General features: G+C 34.7%; 1 protein-coding gene across 2 annotated transcripts in view; it reads right to left on the bottom strand.

The window, feature by feature from the left end:
- The window catches only part of LOC145260444 (E3 ubiquitin-protein ligase HECTD3-like), a 140,079-nt gene that overhangs the window by 41,927 nt on the left and 76,267 nt on the right, over positions 1-21,885 (bottom strand). For both annotated transcript variants that reach the window (XM_080118502.1, XM_080118493.1), the window contains exons 5-9: positions 21,643-21,756; positions 7,927-8,009; positions 3,892-4,057; positions 3,220-3,301; positions 1,795-1,871 (exon numbers count right to left, since the gene is read on the bottom strand). In XM_080118502.1, coding sequence (XP_079974628.1) covers positions 1,795-1,871; positions 3,220-3,301; positions 3,892-4,057; positions 7,927-8,009; positions 21,643-21,756 — 522 coding nt within the window. The remainder of the gene's footprint in view (positions 1-1,794; positions 1,872-3,219; positions 3,302-3,891; positions 4,058-7,926; positions 8,010-21,642; positions 21,757-21,885) is intronic.

Below are 21,885 nucleotides of genomic sequence, written 5' to 3'. Positions count from 1 at the left end.
ACTTAGGGCTCCTGTACTACCAGTCGGGAACAGCAGCCAGGAACTGTCAATTCGGTACCCTCAACCCATCAGACGATGGTCAACCCAATCTACTTGTACTGGCATTATGATGTTCAAGCACTCCCAACTGCCCAGTTTAGAGGGGGATATTGGCGTTCATTGCCCTAGTCAGGAAACAAGATCGACCACTGAGTGTTTCAGTCGAATCCCTGTGCTTCGATCTGTATGCCTGGCTAATAGGCAAAGAAGGAGTATGGAAGCGGGGCGATAGACAGTGCCTATCTACTCCTTAAGCAGTTTAGATTTGCAGACTGGTAATTTGTTCGAGTCACCAGCTCTAGGAAGGATGTCATCCAAGAATGGAGGGGCCTCCCTTCCTTTAGGTTTAGCTTCAGAGTTTTCCTTCTCCTAGACGGATGACCTGGGAAGATCTATGGGTCCATCAGCACCGAGAGGGTTTACCCCGCGCCTGGGTCCTAATCCAGGTATTTCTGCGACCCCGCGTGGGTAGTTAATGTTACTGGGTTAGTATGTAAATGTTATGTCTACAGAGAAATTACACTCCTCAAAGTGATTAAGGGACATGGCTATTACATTGTTACTGGAGGAGGAGGGGGTGAGTAAAAGTTCATGCAGTGGAAGCAGCTATATTTACAACAGGTTAGTTAGAAAGAGTTAAGATATGGCTTAATATTTTTCCTTTAAATTTAGAATTTTTTTATTTATTTATTTATACGTTGGCTTAGGAATAGGATAACACGTTACAGAATGACTTTATATTAAGTGTTTGTAATGTATGAGTATTAGTAGCAGCTTGGGGATTAGGGTAGACTTAGTGTTTAGGAGAGGATTAACTTACAGAATACAGTAGAATTAATTTTTAAAATTTAAGTCAAGTAAAATTTAGTTACAGAGAAAAAAATATTTTTTTCCTTTTTATTTAACATGCAAATCAGACAATGACAGTTGTCTTGGAGTAAATGAATATATTGGATATACGTAGCACGCAAGAGAGGGATGTTTCTACCGTAATAAGACTACGTGGTGCATCCAATAAAGCCAAACTCTTGCAAAAAAACTTTGAATCAACTTCCACCATTTGCAATCAGGGCTGCCACCATCTAAATTTTCCCCTATAACTGTAAAACACTAAACAATATCTGTATATCTGTTCGGGATGTTGATAAACATATCTTGAACTTGAAATTAATGTTTTTCATTTTTATTTTAGAAATTATCTTGTTAGTGCTTTGTGAAAAACCTTTGTCCTGCTCAGGGGTTCCATAGTTTCCTGAAGTTTGGGAAATCCTACCATAGAAAACTGTCAGTCTTCCAAGTTTTAAAAAAGGCAAGAAATCGGTCTTCTGCATCTTAGTACAGACTAATCAGTCTCCTGTCAGTTATGAGTAAATCGGTTTTAAATCGGTGATAAGTCAAAAAGTAAAAACTGGAATTATCTTTACAATGATCATGATGAAAACATGCCTATCATTAACCCTAAGTTCAAGGTGATGATCGCAAATGCGTGGATCAGGATCAATACCCTAAATACAGTTTTGCCTCATAATTCAGGTAGCAACGGTTAAAAATGCTGGAGTAATCAGAATCGATACGAGAAATTATGTGCGACTTAATGTTACAGACGTGGTTTCGTCGAGATCCTAAAATATACCTCACTACTTCCAGTTTTTTTCATGAAAACAAAATTGTGACACTTGCCAAAGTTTACATGCACACACGCTCACACACACGTATACACACACACATTTGTGCCATCTACAGTCAAATACTCACTCTTTGATTGTTTCTCGCAGGAATGTTTCAATCAAAATCGGTTTCATTCGGGACAAAGGCAATAATTGACGGATTGACTGAAAATAAACAAAATGAGAATTTAAAAATGATACACCAGAAATATGCAATTTGATTGTGTGTAAACGATTTGGTTGCGAGATGAGAGCCTAAAAATGCTTTGTTGTTGGAAAATAGGTAAAGAACTGCAGTATACGATTCGTATGAAACTAATATTCCATAACGAAAATAAAATTGTTAAAAGTAACAACAATAATGGAAATGAAGGTTGAAAAAGATTTTGTATTAAAAAAAAAAATGTGAGTCATATCAGGCATGTGTACACATTATGATGATGTATGAAAGTGAAACCTAACTAGTGAGGGTTGAAGACATGCGTTGCATGGAGAGAAATGACATGAAACCTATATGATGGGTGTATTTAAAGATAGGCTTAGATCTGGTAATCTCAGAGCAACATTAAATTTGAACAGTATAGAGGCAGAAGGATGGGATGAATGAGAGTTCTTGTGTTAGTAGATGTAAAACAGTTGAGGTAGCAGGGTCAGTTCATAAGTGAATGCTGAGAATCAGAATGATGGGTGTGTAATGTGAGTATTAAAGACTGGCTCAGATCTGAGGATATCAGAGAAAGATTAATTCTAGACAGCAGAGGAAAATGTGTGCAGAACAGGAAACTTTTAATTAATAAATGTAGAACAGTTGAGATAGCATGTTCAGCTTACATGTAAGGAAATATGGGAGGATGTGATAAGAATAGATTTAAGAAAAAGAATGATAAAAATAAGAAAAAAGAAAAGAAATGAAAAAAAAAAGAAAAGGAAAAAAGAAAAGAAATGAAAAAAAAGAAATGAAAAAAGAAAGAAAAAGCTGGTTGAAGAGACAGCAGAGGAAAATGTGTGCAGAACAGGAGACTTTGATGGTATGGTCATGTTGAAAGAACAGATGAGAGTTTTTGAACTAATAGGTGTAGAAAGTTGAAATAGCATGTTCAGCTTACATGTAAGGAAATATGGGAGGATGTAATAAGAAACTTAAGAAAAAGAACAATAAGAAAAACAAAAAAGGAAAAAGAAAAGAAAAGAAAAAAAAAGAAAAAAGAAAAGAAAAAAGAAAAGAAAAGAAAAAAGAAAAAAGAAAAGAAAAGAAAAAAAAGAAAAAGAAAAATGGAAAAGAAAAAGAAAAATGGAACAGAAAAAAGAAAAAGAAAAAAGGAAAAGAAAAGGAAAAGAAAAAAGGAAATAAAAAGAAAAAAGAAAAGGAAAAAGAAAAAAGAAAAGGAAATAAAAAGAAAAAAGAAAAGGAAATAAAAAGAAAAAAGAAAAGGAAATAAAAAGAAAAGAAAAAAGAAGAAAAAAAAGGCTGGTTGAAGAGAAAAAATGGATTATTTTTTTTTTTGTTGCTTACCTCCAAATCTATAATGGGATGGTGATCAGGATTCCATTTGGGAATTAAATAATGAAGAACACTGTCAAGTAAAGAGATGAACCTACAAAATTACAAGACAAAGACGACATATTTTAATGTGTATCATTTCATTATCAATTTGCCTTTTTTTTTTTATTTTTAGAAATCTCATCAGGAACACAAAATAAAATTCAATAGCTTAAAAAAAAAAGGTACTCATGTATTATAAGTGAATATCTAAAATAAAATGCATTTTAAGTAAAAAATACTATCACGTACTTACTTGTCATGTCGAAATTGGTAAATATTTCAAAGATTATGGAGAATGATTGGGTAGAAAAATAATTACAAGAAAAAATAAGATTTATCGAATAATGCAGTTTTTAGTGGTTATGACAAACTGAATTATCTCCCTTTTTAACTTGCTATTTCAAATAAGAAAATGGTGGATTGATAATGACAATGTTTTTGTTTTGGAACAAATAGTTCAAGTAGATTTTCTATTCAACCATTTTTTGTAATTTTTACTAATTTCAACATGACACGTAATTACATAGTAATGTTATTATTTAAAATGCATTTTGATTTTTTAGATATCAACTTCCCAAAGGAAGAAAATTATTTAAAATTATAGGTTAAAAAAATAAAAATGGAGAAAGGATCATCACTAACCTTTGTAAAAGGATGGCTCTATAATACAGTTGGTCAGCAGTGTAGCCCTCTAAGCGAGGATAACGAAAAAGTTTGCTTTTGGAGAAGAAGTCTCTGTCAAAGTCGTGACTGCGTTCTCGACAAGATTGCATTTTCAGGCCGCGTACCCTTACATCTAAGCCATCAGCTTTTGGAAAAGAAATAAAAAAGAAACAGGCAATGAGTTTTTTTTTTTTTTATGAGAAATGGGCGCGGTATATTTGTAATTTTTCTTTAATGTTCAGTAAATCAGTTATGGGAGTTGAGAAGATTAGGAAGAAGATGGACAGGTGTGTCACAAGGCTCAATTCTTCCTCATATAATAAACAACCTTCCTGATAAAATAGTTATATTTGCTGATGACACCACGCTTTATAACAGAATAGAGGGGAAAACAAATAAACACATATCTAAGGCAATGGCTGAAACCTTAGAAGATGATGTCCAATCTGTAGTGGAATATAGACATGTTGGATAACTGGTGTCTTTGTCTTTCTCTCTCTCTATATATATATATATAGATACACACACACGTGTCTGTATTTCTTACATGTGTCAATATATATTACATGAGCTCATGTATTGTCTATTGGTGTATATAACAGTGTCTTTAAAATGAATGTGTGTATACAGAGTATAGGAATATTCATTATGGGTGCGACTGTTTGTTCACAAATACATGTAGTTAACAAACGTGACAAACTTTTATAGACAGATATTTTACAATCAAACAGATAACATATGTGTCTGCTTGTCTAAGACCAAAAGGCACACATATCTTATTTGCCGAAACCCTGAAAAAACACCATAACAAGTTATATTTTACAAGGGTTTTATTCATCTTATGGATTCTCTTGTTGTTAGCATGCCAAGTCTTTTTCTACATTTTCTCTGGTTCTTCCCCCTTCTTTTTCCAACGGGGTAGTCAACTCACTAACATGTTTCTCGCTAACTCCTCAACTTGATCTTAAATTTTCCCAATTCCGATGCCAATACCACAAAAAGTTCTGATTTTTAAAATTTTTTTTATTCGTGATTCCAATTAATCGTCATAACACATACACACACACATCAAATTTTAGTCATTCAATAAATTTTAAAATTTATTAAATTCATTGAATGACTTAAATCTGATTTGCCCTATCTTGTATATTAAGCAATTGTTATTTAGATGAGATAGTACTTATAGAATATTACTGCCAATAATATTTTGTAAAACTTATAATCACAGGTTTCCATACCAGTTGATTGTTAGATAATTTTATTCTGAATTTTTCTCAATTTTTTGTTCTGTTAGTGAAGGAGAAATCCTTCACGATGAAGACAATTTTTATTTTTGTTCCTTCCCTCACATTAAAAACTAACCTTGATGCCTATCTCTGCCCTCGTGGGGAGACAAGTAACTAGCAACAACAGATGCAACAGTCAGATTTACAAAAGCAAATATTAAAACAAGAAACCTTTGCGAAATGTATTAAAGAAGCAAAAAAAGAAAGCAGAAGAATCTACCGAAAAATTGATGGATGGTAACTTATTTCAAAAATAAAATGTTATGAATGTGGCCGAAAAAGGTAGAAAGCGATTGTTTGCAAGAAGGAAACAGACCAGGATGAATACAATTGGGTTTAAAAAAAACATAAAGAACTTTGGAAAAAGAAAATATATAGACATCAGAATAAATGGCTGAACAGTAAGCTGCTTTCTTGATACAGTAAGTGACATATCTCTAATCGATGAAGTAAAAATCAGACAACTGAAACTACAAAGCATTTATAAAATTGCCAGAAGTGTTTCTGGAAATAGGTTGAAATTCAAAGGCGAATTTTACGCAAACGTGTCATTGATGATAAAACAATCAAAGCAAGGCAAAAATCTATGTCATATATATATATATATATAAAAGTAAACGCGTGTGTGTGTGTGTGTTTGTGTACATTTCCCTATGCAATAACTCTGTCAATTTTTAATCTACAGACTAAAATTTGATATACAAGGTACTGAGATTTGGGAAAATCGATGTGATCGGTTTTTGACCAGAAATTTGGCGATTAAGGGGTCAAAGTTCAATGATTTGACCTTTGAGAACTCTACCAAACTCATCCGACAATTTTGGGTCTACGCACTTGAAATTTTAGATATAGGTTCCTTGGACATGGATCTAACTTAATAACTTGATTTGAGCCCAAAACAATAAATTTTAAGGTGTCATAATAGGGGTCAAAGTTTTTTAAAAATTGACCTCTGCGGTCTCTTCCAAATTACTCAGACAATTTCTGGTCTAAATATTTGAAATTTTACATAAAGGGTATTCAGAGATGGGGGAAAGCTTTTTCATCAGTTTGGGTCAAAAATGTTTAAGTTACCAATATATAAATGTATGTATGTATGTATGTCTGTTTGCATGTCTGTCTTTAACTTTCAATAGAGGCGACGGATTTTACCAAGATCAGTATCGTTTTAAAGTTCGACCTTTCATACGACAAATATCGAAAAATTGGCTAAAAACATTAATATCTTCCTCTTAAACTAGGCACTTTTCTACAGGGGAGGGGCACTTTTTTCGCTGATATTTTTAAAAGTTATCCTCTCCTTTAGATTGTCTAGCCTTAATTTAAAAAAATGTCGCTTCTGGTTTGGCGGTGGTCGTAACAGCATAAACGTTAGGTTTTACGCCGTTCTTTTCCTCCTTTTCGGTACGGGTTCGAGCCTGCCTTCCTACTAGCACTTTTTTTTTTTTTGCTCAACATACACATCCAAACACCCGGGCAGCGCCGGGTTGAAATGCTAGTATACAGAAGAAAATTAAACCTATTCAGCACCAATGATATGGAACTGTTTATTTTATGAGAGAAACTAATAAATGCGTTTTGTAGAAACTTAAATCATGGATAGAGAAATATAAACTGCGAGAAAAATTTGTTAGAGATTTAAAAAATGAATTTATTTTCTGATAAACTGATATCATGCCTCATAATACTCAGAGTTTGTTTCATCTAAAAAATATTTTAAGGACAATTCATTGAGAGATATGCTCCAGAGAGCTCATCGATTCTTCAAGAAACATATTTGCATCTTTTTATAAATAAGGAATTTTGCAAGAGTACCCATCTTAGAACTAAGTAAGTTTAGAATTTTATTTTTTTTCCTGCTACACAAAATTCTGCTACAAATTCTATTCCTTGAACTGGTTAACCCTGCATTAGTCACCTGGGTGTTCCAAACATGGTTAGTCCCATAGGGTTTTTATACACCTCAATACAAAAATGTTCATAGTGTTATCATTTTGTAAAACATAATTATCCTGCTGATTCAGGATATATCTACATTTGCTGTTGAACAGTTTGCATCACTTGTAGCTTGTTGATATTAATATAAAATAATGAAATAAAACAAATTATGAAACTAAGGAAAATTTTTTTAAATCTTAGATTTAGATCACATTTATTAAAAAATACCCACAGGATACACCAGTTTGTGTTATTTTTTTTTTTAATATCTATGATGAACACAAAATGTTTCCATAAATTGAAATAGCACAAAAATGAATATCATTACATAAACATTACCTTTCAATCTAATTCAGGAAAACTGAGACAACGGCGCCATACCATGCATGCTATACCCTCCTGAGTCAGAAGAGTACTGGCAGGGAGGCAAATAAAAAAGTTGCCATTGCACAAAGACAGCACGCATTCCATTGGTTCATAAGTCAAATACAAATAGGCAAAAATTTGTAGATACCAAAAATCATTGTAAGAGAGAAATAGCGACAAAAGAATGCATGCTGAAATAACCAGGGAACGCATAGAATTGTAAAAGGTAGGAACTCGTGATTTCTGGAAAATCTATAATCGTGTAAAACAATTGATAAATTAATTTTATCTGAAGACATAAAAATAATTTTATATGAAGACAGAAAAATAATTTTATACGTTCATATACAAGTCAATTTCATTATTTTTAAATTAACAGAAAAAATAAACGGGTAAGGGAGGTTCTATATGAGATTCAAAATACCTTGTTTGATTCGGATCATAATAAGTGGATAATGGTCTGTCATGCTTTCCAATATGCAAATGTCTTTGATATTGTTAACGGGCCTGAAAAAAAAATGAAAAGAAAGTAAAACAAAAGAAAAAAGGAACTACTGTGATATGGGGCCAGATTTAGAGGTGGGAGAGTCATCCTAAGTGGAGAGTTGGGCAGCAAGATATTTTTTCATATTTCATTTAAATTTCTGTATGTTAGTATGGTCAAGGTAGCAGGAAGGAAGTTTCAAAAGCAAGATCCAAAGAAATCTAGGATCTCTACAGTGAAGAGATGACATTTGGCTGCTAGCCTAATTCTCCAGCAGTATTTACATTGAGGGAATACGAGTACAGGGAAGCAACTCTGCAGTGATGTGACTGCAGCTAGATTTTGGCAGACCTAACTGAAATTTTATATATGCAATAATTTATATCTCTATGGATTATGTGGCAAATTATAGCTCTAAACAAATCATTGTTTCTGAGTTACATAAGTTAGAACTGAGACAAGTGACATGGAGCGTATTGAGTGTTGCACGCTGATATGATTTTTGTATTTGAAATGACGCACATCACAGAAGATTTTTGTATTTGAAATGACGCACATCACAGAAGATTTTTGTATTTGAAATGACGCACATCACAGAAGATTTTTGTATTTGAAATGAGACAAAACGCATAGTAATGATGCTCATTCATATGACCTCGTTAAACACAGGCATCATGAATTCAAACATGGTCGGAGATCTGTAGAAACAGCTCCCAGACCTGATCACCTCTTTCTGCCATTGATGAGGCATTTGTAAGTTAAGTTAAGGCTGCCATTTTGGAAGATCGGGGTGTGACTATTCACCAAAGAGGTCAAGAGGTCAAGAATAGTAACTAATAAGATTGTTCAGTCAAAGAAGGACCATTCAGATTTCTGGGCATATTAATTTTGATCTTTGAAGAACTACATCCTGATCTTTACAGAATTGGAAGGCAGACGGAGAGATTCTAGACAGCATTTACTTTCTCCCCACTGTAGGAAGATGTAACACAAGGTCAAAATGTAAAGTGAGTCAAGCCAGTGTCACCAAAGTTGTAACATCTTGGCCTTTTAAAAACTGCCTGGGTACCCCCTCAGTATTCTCTAGTCAAGGTGCCTCAGGCAGTAAGCAACAAACTTACTCCACTCCACAGAGGAGAGGCAAGGCCTGGGAGGGTTAATCTCCTAGGACTACCCAGAACAAATATCTTAGCCTGATAGATAAAGGTCTCCAAATAGTTCAGTTTCTGATTGTTGAGATCGGATTCTTGGCTGGCATGTCTGCCACCATTACCGAACATCAAATGAATGGCTTCAATAGGAAACCATAAAGAAAGTCGTTGATACTTTCTATTTCTCCTTTTGCTGAGACAGTGAGTCAGGCTATTCTCACTTGAAGATATACTGCTCAAAGAAAATACATTTTGGTAGCTTATCATTATTATTGTTATTATTATTATGCTTTTCTTCAATGTTTAAACTTTGACCCAACAGAGTAATTCACTTAAATACATATAATTTGTTAGTTAAAAAGGCTTTGTTTTCCTTTTATAATTCTTTTATTACAGTACCTGACCTTGTGTCTACCCTCCTCATCTACATATATAAAAGGGATCTTGTCTGTGTGTGCAATGGTCTACCAAACTCCTCTGTCAATTTTTGGTCTACAGATTTGAAACTGGATATATGGAGGATTCAAACTTGTGGAATAAATTTGATTTGGTTTTCAGCTGGTAAAAATAGCTGCTATAGGGCCAAAATTGAAACAAATTAGAAGTTGGAAGGCATAAGTTGACTAAATATGTTACTTCTACACATGCACAAATATACATTTATATGTTTAACAATGTTATTTTTTGTAAGTTTTTATATACACATAAAAACTAAGATGGTAGCAAATCACATCCTTACATCATTCGTAGACATTTACGCTAATGACACTAAAATCTATGGTAGCACATCAAAGACCGTAAACGACCAATTTCTCTCTGATTCTCCTCCTCTGATTTTGAGCATGTGGTACAATGGGAAAAGAAGTGTCTGGTTACTTTTAATGCATCTAAAACCAAGCTTCTATCTCTACACCATCTACACTCTGATGAAAATCTGGCATCAGTTGAAATGAATGGCTCTTGTTTTGGGGAGGCTCCATGTTTTGACAAGCTTCTGGGCTTGATCTTTACTCCTGACCTGAAATGAAACACGTATATCAAATCCATTGCCAAGGTCGCTGGAAAAATGGTGGGATCCTTCTACTGTTCCAGTAGATATTTCACTCCTAATACAATTCTCTACCTTTATAAAATAAACGATGAAGTACTGTCGCCACATCTGGGCAGAAGCAGCTAGTAAGGACATATCCTGTCTTAATAGAGTTCAAAATAGACTTCGTAGCTTAGTGGGGGGACGCCCTTTTCTCTTCCCGGCAACCTCTTCCCCACAGAAGAGACATTGCAAGCCTGTCTCTGCTTTATCATTATTTTCATGGCAAATGCTCAGCTGAGTTTCAATCTATGCTCCCCCCCTCGCCAAACTTTCACGAAAAACACTCGTCTCGCCAAAACCACTATCAATAATTTCCCAGATTCTTTATCTGTGCCTAAACCTAAATGCAGGTTCTATGAACAAAGCTTCTTTCTTAGAACTGCATGCCTGTGGAACTCTCTTCCGATTGCCTGCTTTCCAGCTGAGTACAATCTGATTGTCTTCAAGTCCAATGTAAACAAGTTCTTGATGAACTGTCCCTCTAAGTAATCCAAATGTTGCATTGTACACAAGGCCCAACATCTCAATACTTTGGAGGCCGTAACTGTACCCATGCGCAAACCATCGCACTGTAGGCAAAAGGAGTTGTCGCATAAATTAGACCTGTTTAAAGATTTCTGATTTACCGGGGAAAAAAAAAAAAATGCCTACATTGCGTCATTATTTCCTGTTTCTGCACTTATTTGCAGGCAAGTTAACATTTTCTTTTTTTTAAATTGTGTCCCAGGTTCTGAAATATGAACGATATATCATCTAATCCACCTTGTGTAATTTTATAATTTTTTTTTTTTTGGTTTCACCCCTCTCTCTTCACCTCCATTTTTCAATTGTGTAAATTGTTTTATTTCAATCGCTGCCAACGTAATCTCTTGACAAGGGTCGGACGAAAGGTACCTCGAGGTTCTTTTTTTTTTTTTTATTTTAGTCGAATAGTCTTTTGACTATTTTTAGTGTCTATATTTTTTTCTCCCTGCATCGATCTTCCTCAAAATTCTAATGACTCCACTTATCCTTTTTAAAACTTTAATAAAATTCTGTATCACTAAAAACCTTTTTAAAGATTTTAAAGCACTACTATATATTGGGTACAATATAATAATCAATAGAGTATTGACTCTAAAATAATAAATACAAAATCTGATTGAATAAAATATCATAGGACATAATCAAGTTGACACTCCAGTTCCTGCTGGATCACCAAAGTTAAGCCTGGTCAGTATTAAATGGGTGATCATTTGGGACTTCTGAGTGCTATATGTAGCAATCTATATTCCTATAAATTCGTTTTTCTTTTGGGTGTATTGATATTCATATTAAAAACCCCCTTTTCTACTTATTTAAAAAGAAAATACAATTTTCTTATATATGGGTTGTGGAATTGCATCCATCTGCAAAAGATCTAGCTAATTTGCATATTCTTTTAAACATTCATTTTAATTAATTTCCTATTAGTTTTTTTCGGTTTTCTTATGGGGTGATCATCTTTATTTAACTATTACGTGTAATTATATTCATGCAGATATTCTACATGATTTATACTTGCGTAATATTTGCGTAAAACGTTTACAGGAAACACAATTGATAGAGTTCAAAATAGACTTCGTAGCCTCGTAGGAGATGTCCTTTTCTCCTCCTTGCAACCTCTATCTCACAGAAGAGATGTTGCGAGTTTGTCTCTGATGTATCGTTATTTTCATGGAAAGTGTTCAACTGAGCTTCAATCTATGGTCCCCCCTCGCCAAACTTTCACAAGAAACACTCGTCTAGCTGTAAACACTATCAATAATTTCCCCCACTCTTTATCTGTGCCTAAACCTAAACGTAGATTCCATGAACAAAGCTTCTTTCTTAGAACTGCACGCCTGTGGAATTGTCTTCCGTTTTCCTGCTTTCCGGCTGACTACAATATGGTTGTGTTCAAGTCTAAAGTAAATAAGTTCTTGATGAGCCGTTCCATATAAGTTATTAAATTTACCAAATTTTCATTACTAATGATTACTATATTGACCAATTTCTACTGTACACTCTTTAACCCTTATCCTTGAGTGGCCTCTGGGCCTTGATAATGTGGTGATGCCTTTGTAAAAAAAAAAAAAAAATTGTTTCCATATATATTTATATATACGTATATATTTTTGTTGCACAGATTTTGCCTACCAAACTCCTCCTAGAGTTTTTGGTCTACGGATATAAAATTTCATATATAAGATGTTTGAATCCATGCAAAACTTTATATCTGGAAAAATCCGTGCAAAAGTGTGAAAATTAAAAAAAAATGAAATTTGCCAGGTGAAGGTCGAATGCCGCCATTACGAATGCATAATGTAGTTAATATTGGTTCATGTTTTAATTTTTAGCCTTGCAGTAAACATGTTTTCATAGCCCAGTCATTTATGGCAAAGGCAAAATAAATCGTGAGCTGAACGTTTTGGTTTCGATTCTCAATGGTGGCGCATGAGTCTTTTTTTTTTTTTAAATCATTACTATATATTGTATCCAATCTATCTATCTACATCTATAAAAGTGTAAATGTCTGTCTGTCTTTTCTCTATGGTAATTAAGGAAGACTATTATACAGAAATACATTACTTTACATATTCACACTTTTTAATATATACATATGCACATAACCTTATGGACAGTATATAGGGCCCGAGCAAAGCCGGGCGGAACTGCTAGTACACATAAAAAATTTAAATAGCTTACGATATTTCAATATTGGTATTTACATAGAAAGAACATGATGAGCTAAGAAAGAATCTTTTAAAATTTTTAAAATTCAATTAAAATTAAGGAAGTTATGACTATTTTTGTGCCTCACATGTTTGGATATTTTCCTCTCTTTAAGACCATATGCGTTTTGTCACATTTTTTACACTACTTTTTCAGTAAAACTATCATATCTTTGTTAAAACACAAGATTAAGCAATGAAATTTACCATATAAGTGTATTTTTGTGCTAGGAATTAGAATATGCGACTGAAAATCTCCAAAAATTAATGGTTTCCAAATAATCTGCAGTAAATGCACATAAATATGCTGCAATTCCTTAAAAATACTATGTATCCATTAAAAGAAAAGTTAAAGAACTCAAAGCTGAATTGTAATGCATTTTATGTACAAATAACTGAAATCGAAATCTAGGGCTGTTTAAAAATGAATATATTGCAATATTTTTTTTTTGTATTATTGTAGATTAATACCTTCCGTTAACCCCTATCTGATCACCTCTCCAAAATATGCGATTTTATCTTTGTAGGCAATTACATGTGAATACCTTAAAGAACTTCAATGAAAGATAAACAAGTATTATTTTAGAATTTAATGTAAAATGATTCCCCATTTTGAGCCATTCTAGCATTTTATGGCAGTTAAGCATTTTTTTTTTTTCTATCGGAGATAAATCTTGTGCGCCTTTTTTTTTTTTTTGTCTAAAGGCGATTATGTGTGGTTTTAAGAGGGTCTTTGTGCAATTATGAGAGGGTGGGGAGGTTGCCACTCTGACTTTGGGTTAATGATAGAGCTAAGGAAAATTATGTGTGAACACCCTGAAGACTTGATAGAAACAAAACGAAAACAATTTTAGAATTTAGAGTGGGGGTTAGTTTCACATAAATTTAATGGGAATTAACCATTTTGAGACCATTCTAGTGTTTTAGGACAGTTGACTAATTTATTTTTTTATGGGTGATAAATGGTGCACTTTTGTTTAAAGAAGGGTTTTTTTTAGATACTTATATGTAGCTTACCAAGGAACTTTATTTGGTGAGGAGCTTGCCACTTAGACTTAGTGTTATTGCTAGGGCTGAAGAAAGTTTTAAGAGGAGGAGGCTTGCCACTCATACCTAGGGTTAGACGTAGGATTTTTTTTTGTTTTTGTTAAGAAGGCATTTGACTCCCATATTTACGGTTAGTGGGTCATAATTATTGGCTTTTGAAAATGTTATGCCTTAGATTTTGGACATTAAATTACTTTTAAATATGAAAAGTATTTTTGTTTCTTTGTTGTAATTCTTGTTAAGGGATGTGAAACTTAACAAGAATTACAACAAATAGACAAAAATAAATTTCATTTAAAACACGTGACGTCACAAACAGAAAACGTGACGTTTGGAAAACTTTTTAAGTATTTTTTGCCCACTTATTTAAATATCAAAAAAACATTTTTTGCTAAAGCTAACATATCGTTCACAAATTTTTGATAAATTTGGTTTTTATTTTTAATTACATTTGTCAGTTTAAGACTTTTTTTATTTTATTTTTTTTAATTTCTCTACCTGGACTTCGGGCCAAGATCATGGTGTAGTATTCTGTCCTCAGTCAGTGAAAGAGAAATTCTTCATGACAGACAATTTTCATGTTTGTTTCTATCCAGATTGACCCTTTTTGGGAAGCTGGATTTTCCTCACATAAACTGACCTTGTGTCTAACTGTCCTCATAGAGAGGCAAGTAAATAGGAACTTAACTAGAAACTGAGCACCTCCTACAGATATTGATTTTGTATTTTTTTTTTTTATATATATAATTGGGTAGATTAATGTCCATTCGATTATAATCCACTGACAAAAATTGTAAAAAAGACGAAAAAAATATATTGGGAGAGGGTACTGCTCGCACACGTAAAGCAAAAAAATCATATTTCACTTTTTTTTCTTTTTTTTTAAAACAAAAGTTTAATTCACCGTTAAAAACTAATGACTTAGTGTTATTGTTAGGGCTAAAAAAGGTTTTAAGAGGAGGCTTGCCACTCGTACCTAGGGTTATAGGGAGTTTTTTTTTTTGTTTTTTTAAAAAGCCATTTGACCCCCATATTTACGGTTAGTGGGTCATAATTATTAGCTTAGATTTTAGCCTTAGATTTTGGACATCAAATTACTTTTAAATATGAAAAGTATTTTTGTTTTTGTTGTAATTCTTGTTAAGGGGTGTGAAACTTAAGAATTACGACAAATAGACAAAAATAAATTTCATTTAAAACACGTGACGTCACAAACAGAAAACGTGACGTTTGGAAAACTTTTTAAGTATTTTTTGCCCACTTATTTCAATATCAAAAAACATTTTTCACTAAAGCTAACAAATCGTTCACAAATTTTTGATAAATTTGGTTTTTATTTTTTTTTTATTACATTGTCATCCCAAACAAGGCATATTGCCACTTTGGTGTAGGGGGCTACTATCAGGGGCAACAACTACTGGGGTACTATGAAGGGATTTGGCAGCAAGATGTCGGTTCACATTACACTTGAACTTCTGCACGTCAGTACAGTTGGGGAAGCAGAGACCTGGAATGGAATTCCAAAGTTTAGCAGTTCTGGGGAAGAAACTACTGGAGTAGAAAGATCTTTTACATCTAGGGATCTCTACTGTGTGGGGGGGAGGGGGATTTAGCTGCCTGTCAGGTTTGTCGAGGGTGTTTACGTCGTGGGGGCACAAGTGCTTGCAGTTCGTCAGAGCATTCACCATTAAAATACTTGTAGAACAGTCAGAGGGATGCAACATTTCGTCGATGGGACAGACAGAAGCTGAAGCTTAGATGCCAGTTCAGGGCCTATTAGATTTGCGACTCTCTTTTGAACCTTGTCAAGGAGCGAGAGACTAGTAGTCGATGCACCAGCCGAAATATGACAGCAATAATCCATACATGGGCGAATGGTGGCCTTATAGAGGTACAGGATACTTTCGGGCGTTAGTAGCTTTCTAGCACAGTAGAGAGAGCCTACCTTCTTCGCAGCGGCCCTGGCAATGCTTGTAATTGTTCCAACTCATGTTTCCTGTGAACGTTAGGCCAAGGAGTTTGAAAGATGTACTTTCAATTACATTTCTTGTCCGAGTGACACATTATTTCGTTAAACTTTCCAGTTTAAGACGTTTTTTTTTATTTCTCTACCTGAACTTCATGCCAAGATCACAGTGTAGTATTCTGATGTGCCACTTCACCTTTTCTGTCCTCTGTCAGTGAAGGAGAAATCCTTCATGACTGGGATAATTTTATGTTTGTTTCTATCCAGATTAACCCTTTTTGGGAAGCTGGATTTTCCTCACACTGACCTTGCGTCTAACTGTCCTCATGGGGATGCAAATAAATAGGAACTTAACTAGAAACTGAGCACCTCCTACAGATATTTAAATATTGACTTTGTATTTTTGTTTTATATATATATATACTAGCAAAAGTACCCGTCGTTGGCTGGGTTCAAAAACAGCCTACAGAAAATGGACTCTGATTTATTGAAGTATGATAGGCAATGAAAAGGAAGGGTTGTAAAGAGATAGCTTCGAATTTGGGGGTATCAAAACTAAAGCAAAATATGATGAAAGTAAAAATAAAATAGATAAACCCCATAATTTATTATACCATACCTGTTCACACTGAAACACTTATCACAATATTCTGTGGGCCTATATTAAAAAACCTTGTTTAACTTTGGGACATATTTCCATTCTATGGAGGTCAGGCGCGAACGAATACCCTATAATTTTATCATACCATATTCCTTCAAACTGAAACATAATTATCAAACTTACGCAGATAGATATTGTTATATTGGTAGAGAGGCTGGTTGATATAGGTTGATAAATTAAGAAATAATCATAATGGAATAAGAAATAGTTTGTTTTTTTTATCTCTTAGGGAACGCCTACGGCGAACGGTGAATTTAAATTCAATAAAAAAAAAAAAAATAAATAATAACAAATAAATAAAATTTTATGTTTGTTTCTATCCAGATTAACCCTTTTTGGGAAGCTGGATTTTCCTCACATTAACTGACCTTGCGTCTAACTGTCCTCGTGGGGATGCAAATAAATAGGAACTTAACTAGAAACTGAGCACCTCCTACAGATATTTAAATATTGACTTTGTATTTTTGTTTTATATATATATATACTAGCAAAAGTACCCGTCGTTGACTGGGTTCAAAAACAGCTTACAGAAAATACACACACGCCCCTCCCTCCCTCCCTCTGAAAATGCAATGTGCGAGAGAGCCAACTGTCAGCGAAGCTGATGAAAAGGAAAAGGGAGAGAAATAAAAAGTGAAATCGACGCGGACGAATAAAGAAAGCAGTTTTTGAACTTAGCGTTTTGTCAACGGTGAAAAACGATAGTGTTCGTATAAAAAAATTGAGAGGCAAAAAAAAAAAAGATAAAAAAAGAAAAAGAGACTGGGGAGAGCAGTGAATGGTGTCAAATGGACCGGTTGTTTTGTTTACGTTTGAGCGGATGGAATGCCCCAGGGGTCTATCCTTGGACCTCTACTGTTCCTGATATTCATAAATTACCTCCCTGACAAAACTGCCTCTGAGATGGGTATATATGCTGATGACACCATACTCTATAACAGGCACGACAGAAAAACAAATGAACATATATCTAAAGAAATGGCAGAAACACTAGAGGAAGACCTCCAATCTGTAATGGAATGGGGACAAAAATGGATGGTCATGTTCAATGCTGCCAAGACTAAACTAGTTTCATTCAATAATTACAAGAAACCTTCTCTACCACCTATAGCAATGGCCAACGACTCTTTATCTTAGAGTACGTCTTTCAAGCTCCTTGACTTAACGTTCACAGGAAACATGAGTTGGAACAATTACATCGAGGGCATTGCCAGGGCTGCTGCAAGGAAGGTGAGCTCTCTCTACCGTGCTAGAAAACTACTAACGCCCGAAAGTATCCTGTACCTCTATAAGGCCACCATTCGCCCATGTATGGAGTATTGCTGTCATACTTGGGCTGGTGCATCGACTACTAGTCTCTCGCTCCTTGACAAGGTTCAAAAGAGAGTCGCAAATCTAATAGGCCCTGAACTGGTATCTAAGCTTCAGCCTCTGTCCCATCGACGAAATGTTGCATCCCTCTGACTGTTCTACAAGTATTTTAATGGTGAATGCTCTAATGAACTGCAAGCACTTGTGCCCCCACGACGTGAACACCCTCGACAGACCTGACAGGCTGCAAAATCCCACCCCCACACAGTAGAGATCCCTAGATGTAAAAGATCTTTCTACTCCAGTAGTTTCTTCCCCAGAACTGCTAAACTTTGGAATTCCATTCCAGGTCCCTGCTTCCAACTGTACGGACGTGCAGAAGTTCAAGTGCAACGTGAACCGACATCTTGCTGCCCAAATCCCTACATAGTACCTCAGTAGTTGTTGCCCTGATAGTAGTCCCCTACACCAAAGTGGCAATGTGCCTTGTTTGGGGTGAAAATGTAATAAAAAAAAAAAATTAAAAAACTTTATTTGCTTAAAACTCTTAAAATATATAATGTACATTATTATTTATTAATTTATTTGAAAATATATTCATTTTCGAACAAAACAGTGGTATTTTTGGTTTTTAAAATATGACGATTTTAGCAGAACCCTTTTGAAATCCACAATTATCCAAAGTGTTTTATCATCCGTGTGTATTGCTACTATATGTGCTCTCCGCTTATTGTTTCCAGTCGTCCTTGACTTCTCATTGCTACTAGACTCAAACAGTGCCAATTCAGGAGAAGCATGGTTGGAATTGCGCAACCTTTGCCTCATAATTGTATGCGCAGTTGCCCCTACAGGGGGTTCCATTTGTCTTTCGAGACTGAACGGAGGCATCAGTGTGTATTTTATGACCGGGCTACGATTGGTAGCCACTATCATTTATTGGGTACAACATAATAATCTATAGAAAATTGAATCTATAATAATAAATAGGAAATCTGCATCAACTAAAATATCATATTTTACGACCGGACAAAGCTAGGTGGCTTGCTAGTATATGTATATATATATATATATACATATTACATATATATATATATATATTGGGTATATTTTAGGCAGCATTTTTCCATTTAAACAGGCATTGTTAAAAATAACAGAACGCTTCTGTTTTGTAATACCTTTTTTTATTTTTTTCAATTTTTTGTATTATCTTTTTTGTATATTTGTCAAAGGTATGAATGTATGGTCCAAGCATTTTTTCTTCTCAAAATGTCCGTGGTTTTTTAACTTATTTTAAACTTTTAACTTTTCGTGTACTCATTTACATATCTTCAGGAATTTGTGTGAGAGGCTTGGTGGGAATTATGGGTAGATTTATTTAAATAGTAGTTGGGTTACAGGTGAGGATCAGTGGGTTTGCTGGCAGCTACTGACCCTAGAACTAGCATGCTCTCTTGTTCTCCATGATACTAACGCCCCCCCCTCACCACCGCCAGCAGACCCACTGCCACCGAGTTTCACTTGCACCTTCGCTCACAACCCAACTACTATTTAAATAAATCTACCCATAATTCCCACTGAGCCTCTCACACAAATTCCTGAAAATGTGTAAATGATTACATGAAAAGTTATAAGTTAAAAAACCAGACACTTCAAGAAGAAAAAAAATGAAAAAAATCCATTTCTTCGACATACATACAAAAAAGATAATATGAAAAATTGTTTAAATATATAAATATATATATATATATATATGTGACGTTGTCTGTGGGTGCAGAACAGTCTATCAAACTACTCTGTCAATTTTTGATCTACAGATTTGAAACTTGATATATAAGGGATTAAGACATGTGGAACAAATCAGAATCGGTTTTTAGTAAGTTGAAAATTTGCAAGCGTAAGTGAACTTAAAGTGCTCCTCAACATATATGCAATATATATATATTTTTTTTTTACACGGTGGTCACCACTTATCAAGGCCCGGAAGCCACTCAGGGATAAGGGTAATTGCAAGTACAGTACGTTAGTGTGGAGATTTAATGAAGTGTTTACTTAAGAGTGTGGTTCATTAGGAATTTGTTAACGTTGGACTTAAAGACATCCAAGTTGTAGTCAGGAGGGAAGCAGGCAGACGGAACAGAGTTCCACTGGCGTGCAGTTCTAAGAAAGAAGCTTTGTTCATAGAGTCTACGTTTGATTTAGGCACAGATAAAGAGTGGGGGAAATTTTTCACAGTTGATTCAGCTAGACGGGTGTTTTCCGTGAAAGATTGGCTAGGGAGGACCAGAGATTGGAGTTCAGACGAGCACCTGCCATGGAAATAACGATAAAACAAGGATAGGCTCGCAACGTCTCTTCTGTGGGAGAGAGGTTGCAGGGTAGAGAAAAGGGCATCCCCCACTAAGCCACGAAGTCTATTTTGCACTCTGTCAAGGCAGGATAGGCTGTTTTTAGCAGCTTCTGCCCAGATATGGCAGTAGTATTCAATCCTTGGACGTACTTGGCTTTTATATAGATAGAGAATTGCATCAGTAGTGAGATATCTTCTGGAGCTGTAGAAGGATCCCACCATCTTTCCAGCGACCTTGGCAACAGACTTGATGTACGTGTTCCATTTCAGATCAGGAGTGGAGGTCAAGCCCAGAAGCTTGTACAAACATGGGGATTCTCCTTGACGAGAGCCATCCATTTCAATTGATGCCAGATGGGGATCAGAGCGTTGATGATGTAAAGATAGGAGCTTGGTTTTAGATGCATTAAAGGTAACCAGCCATGTCTTCCCCCACTGAACCACGCACTCGAGATCAGAGGAGAGAGAATCAGAGAGAATTTTGTCATTTACAGCCTTTGATGTGTTGCCGTAGATGGTCATGTCATCAGCATAGATGTCAACGAATGATTTAAGTATGTGTTTAGGGAGATTATTGATGTAGATCAGGAAGAGAGTTGGTCCAAGGATGGACCCCTGAGGGACTCCAGCATCAATACTGCAGGCCTCTGATTTTTGTCCATCGACCACTACTCTTACGAGCCTATCGGAGAGAAATGATTTAATGAAACCATTTCCAGTTATACCGTAGCTGGAAATCTTGTGAAGTAGGTCCTTATGCCATACATTGTCGAAGGCCTTTGATATGTTAAGAGCAATACATTTATATGTTAAAGTCAGTTAACTCTTAAAGTTTTGATATTTATCTGTCGTTAGCTCAGATGATAACAAATACAGCTGGAGCACTAAATGTCTTGGTTTCAATTCTAGTTGATGGCACCCAAGTTATTTTGTTTTCTTTTAACTTTTTAAATCACTACTATTTATTGGGTACAAGATAATAATCAATAGAGAATTGGCTCCATAATAATAAATAGGAAATCTGCACATCATATTGAAGCATATCTTATAACTGGGCAACGCTGGGTGGTATGCTAGTAATGAGGTAACTTAATAAATTATTATATAAGATAATCTGCCTGTTTATGGTAAGATTAGCTCCTCTTCATCAAGTAGGTTTTCTTTACAAGATTTCATTTCACAAATGGAAGAGATTGAGTAAGAGATTCAATCTCATTCAAAACAAAAAGGAAAAAAAATTCAATATTTTTGGGGGATAGAAATCCTAATAATTTGAAATTTAAAAGAAACTCAATAAAAAGTGTGGACAGATTATAAAGGGGTTTTAATTATAATGTCGAGAACTTACCTTTCCAATATAACCGTATTGAGTTCTTTCATGTTGAATTCTTCGCCACCACAGACGATGACTTTTGAAGGGAGATAAATATCATCAGCACCAGAGAGGGTGAGAAATAATTTTCTGAAAAGATAAATCATTTAAAAGATAAAATAAAAAAATATTATAATTAAGAAAAAAGTGTGTGGAAACAAAAAGAAAAAGGAAACAAGTGATAAAAAAGGAAAAACAAAAAAGAGAAAAAAGGGAAAA

This window comes from Euprymna scolopes, chromosome 3, assembly GCF_053919585.1.
Source record: "Euprymna scolopes isolate OS-2025 chromosome 3, ASM5391958v1, whole genome shotgun sequence".
Classification (NCBI taxonomy): Eukaryota; Metazoa; Mollusca; class Cephalopoda; order Sepiida; family Sepiolidae; genus Euprymna; species Euprymna scolopes.
This window is presented reverse-complemented; position numbering and strand designations above follow the sequence as displayed.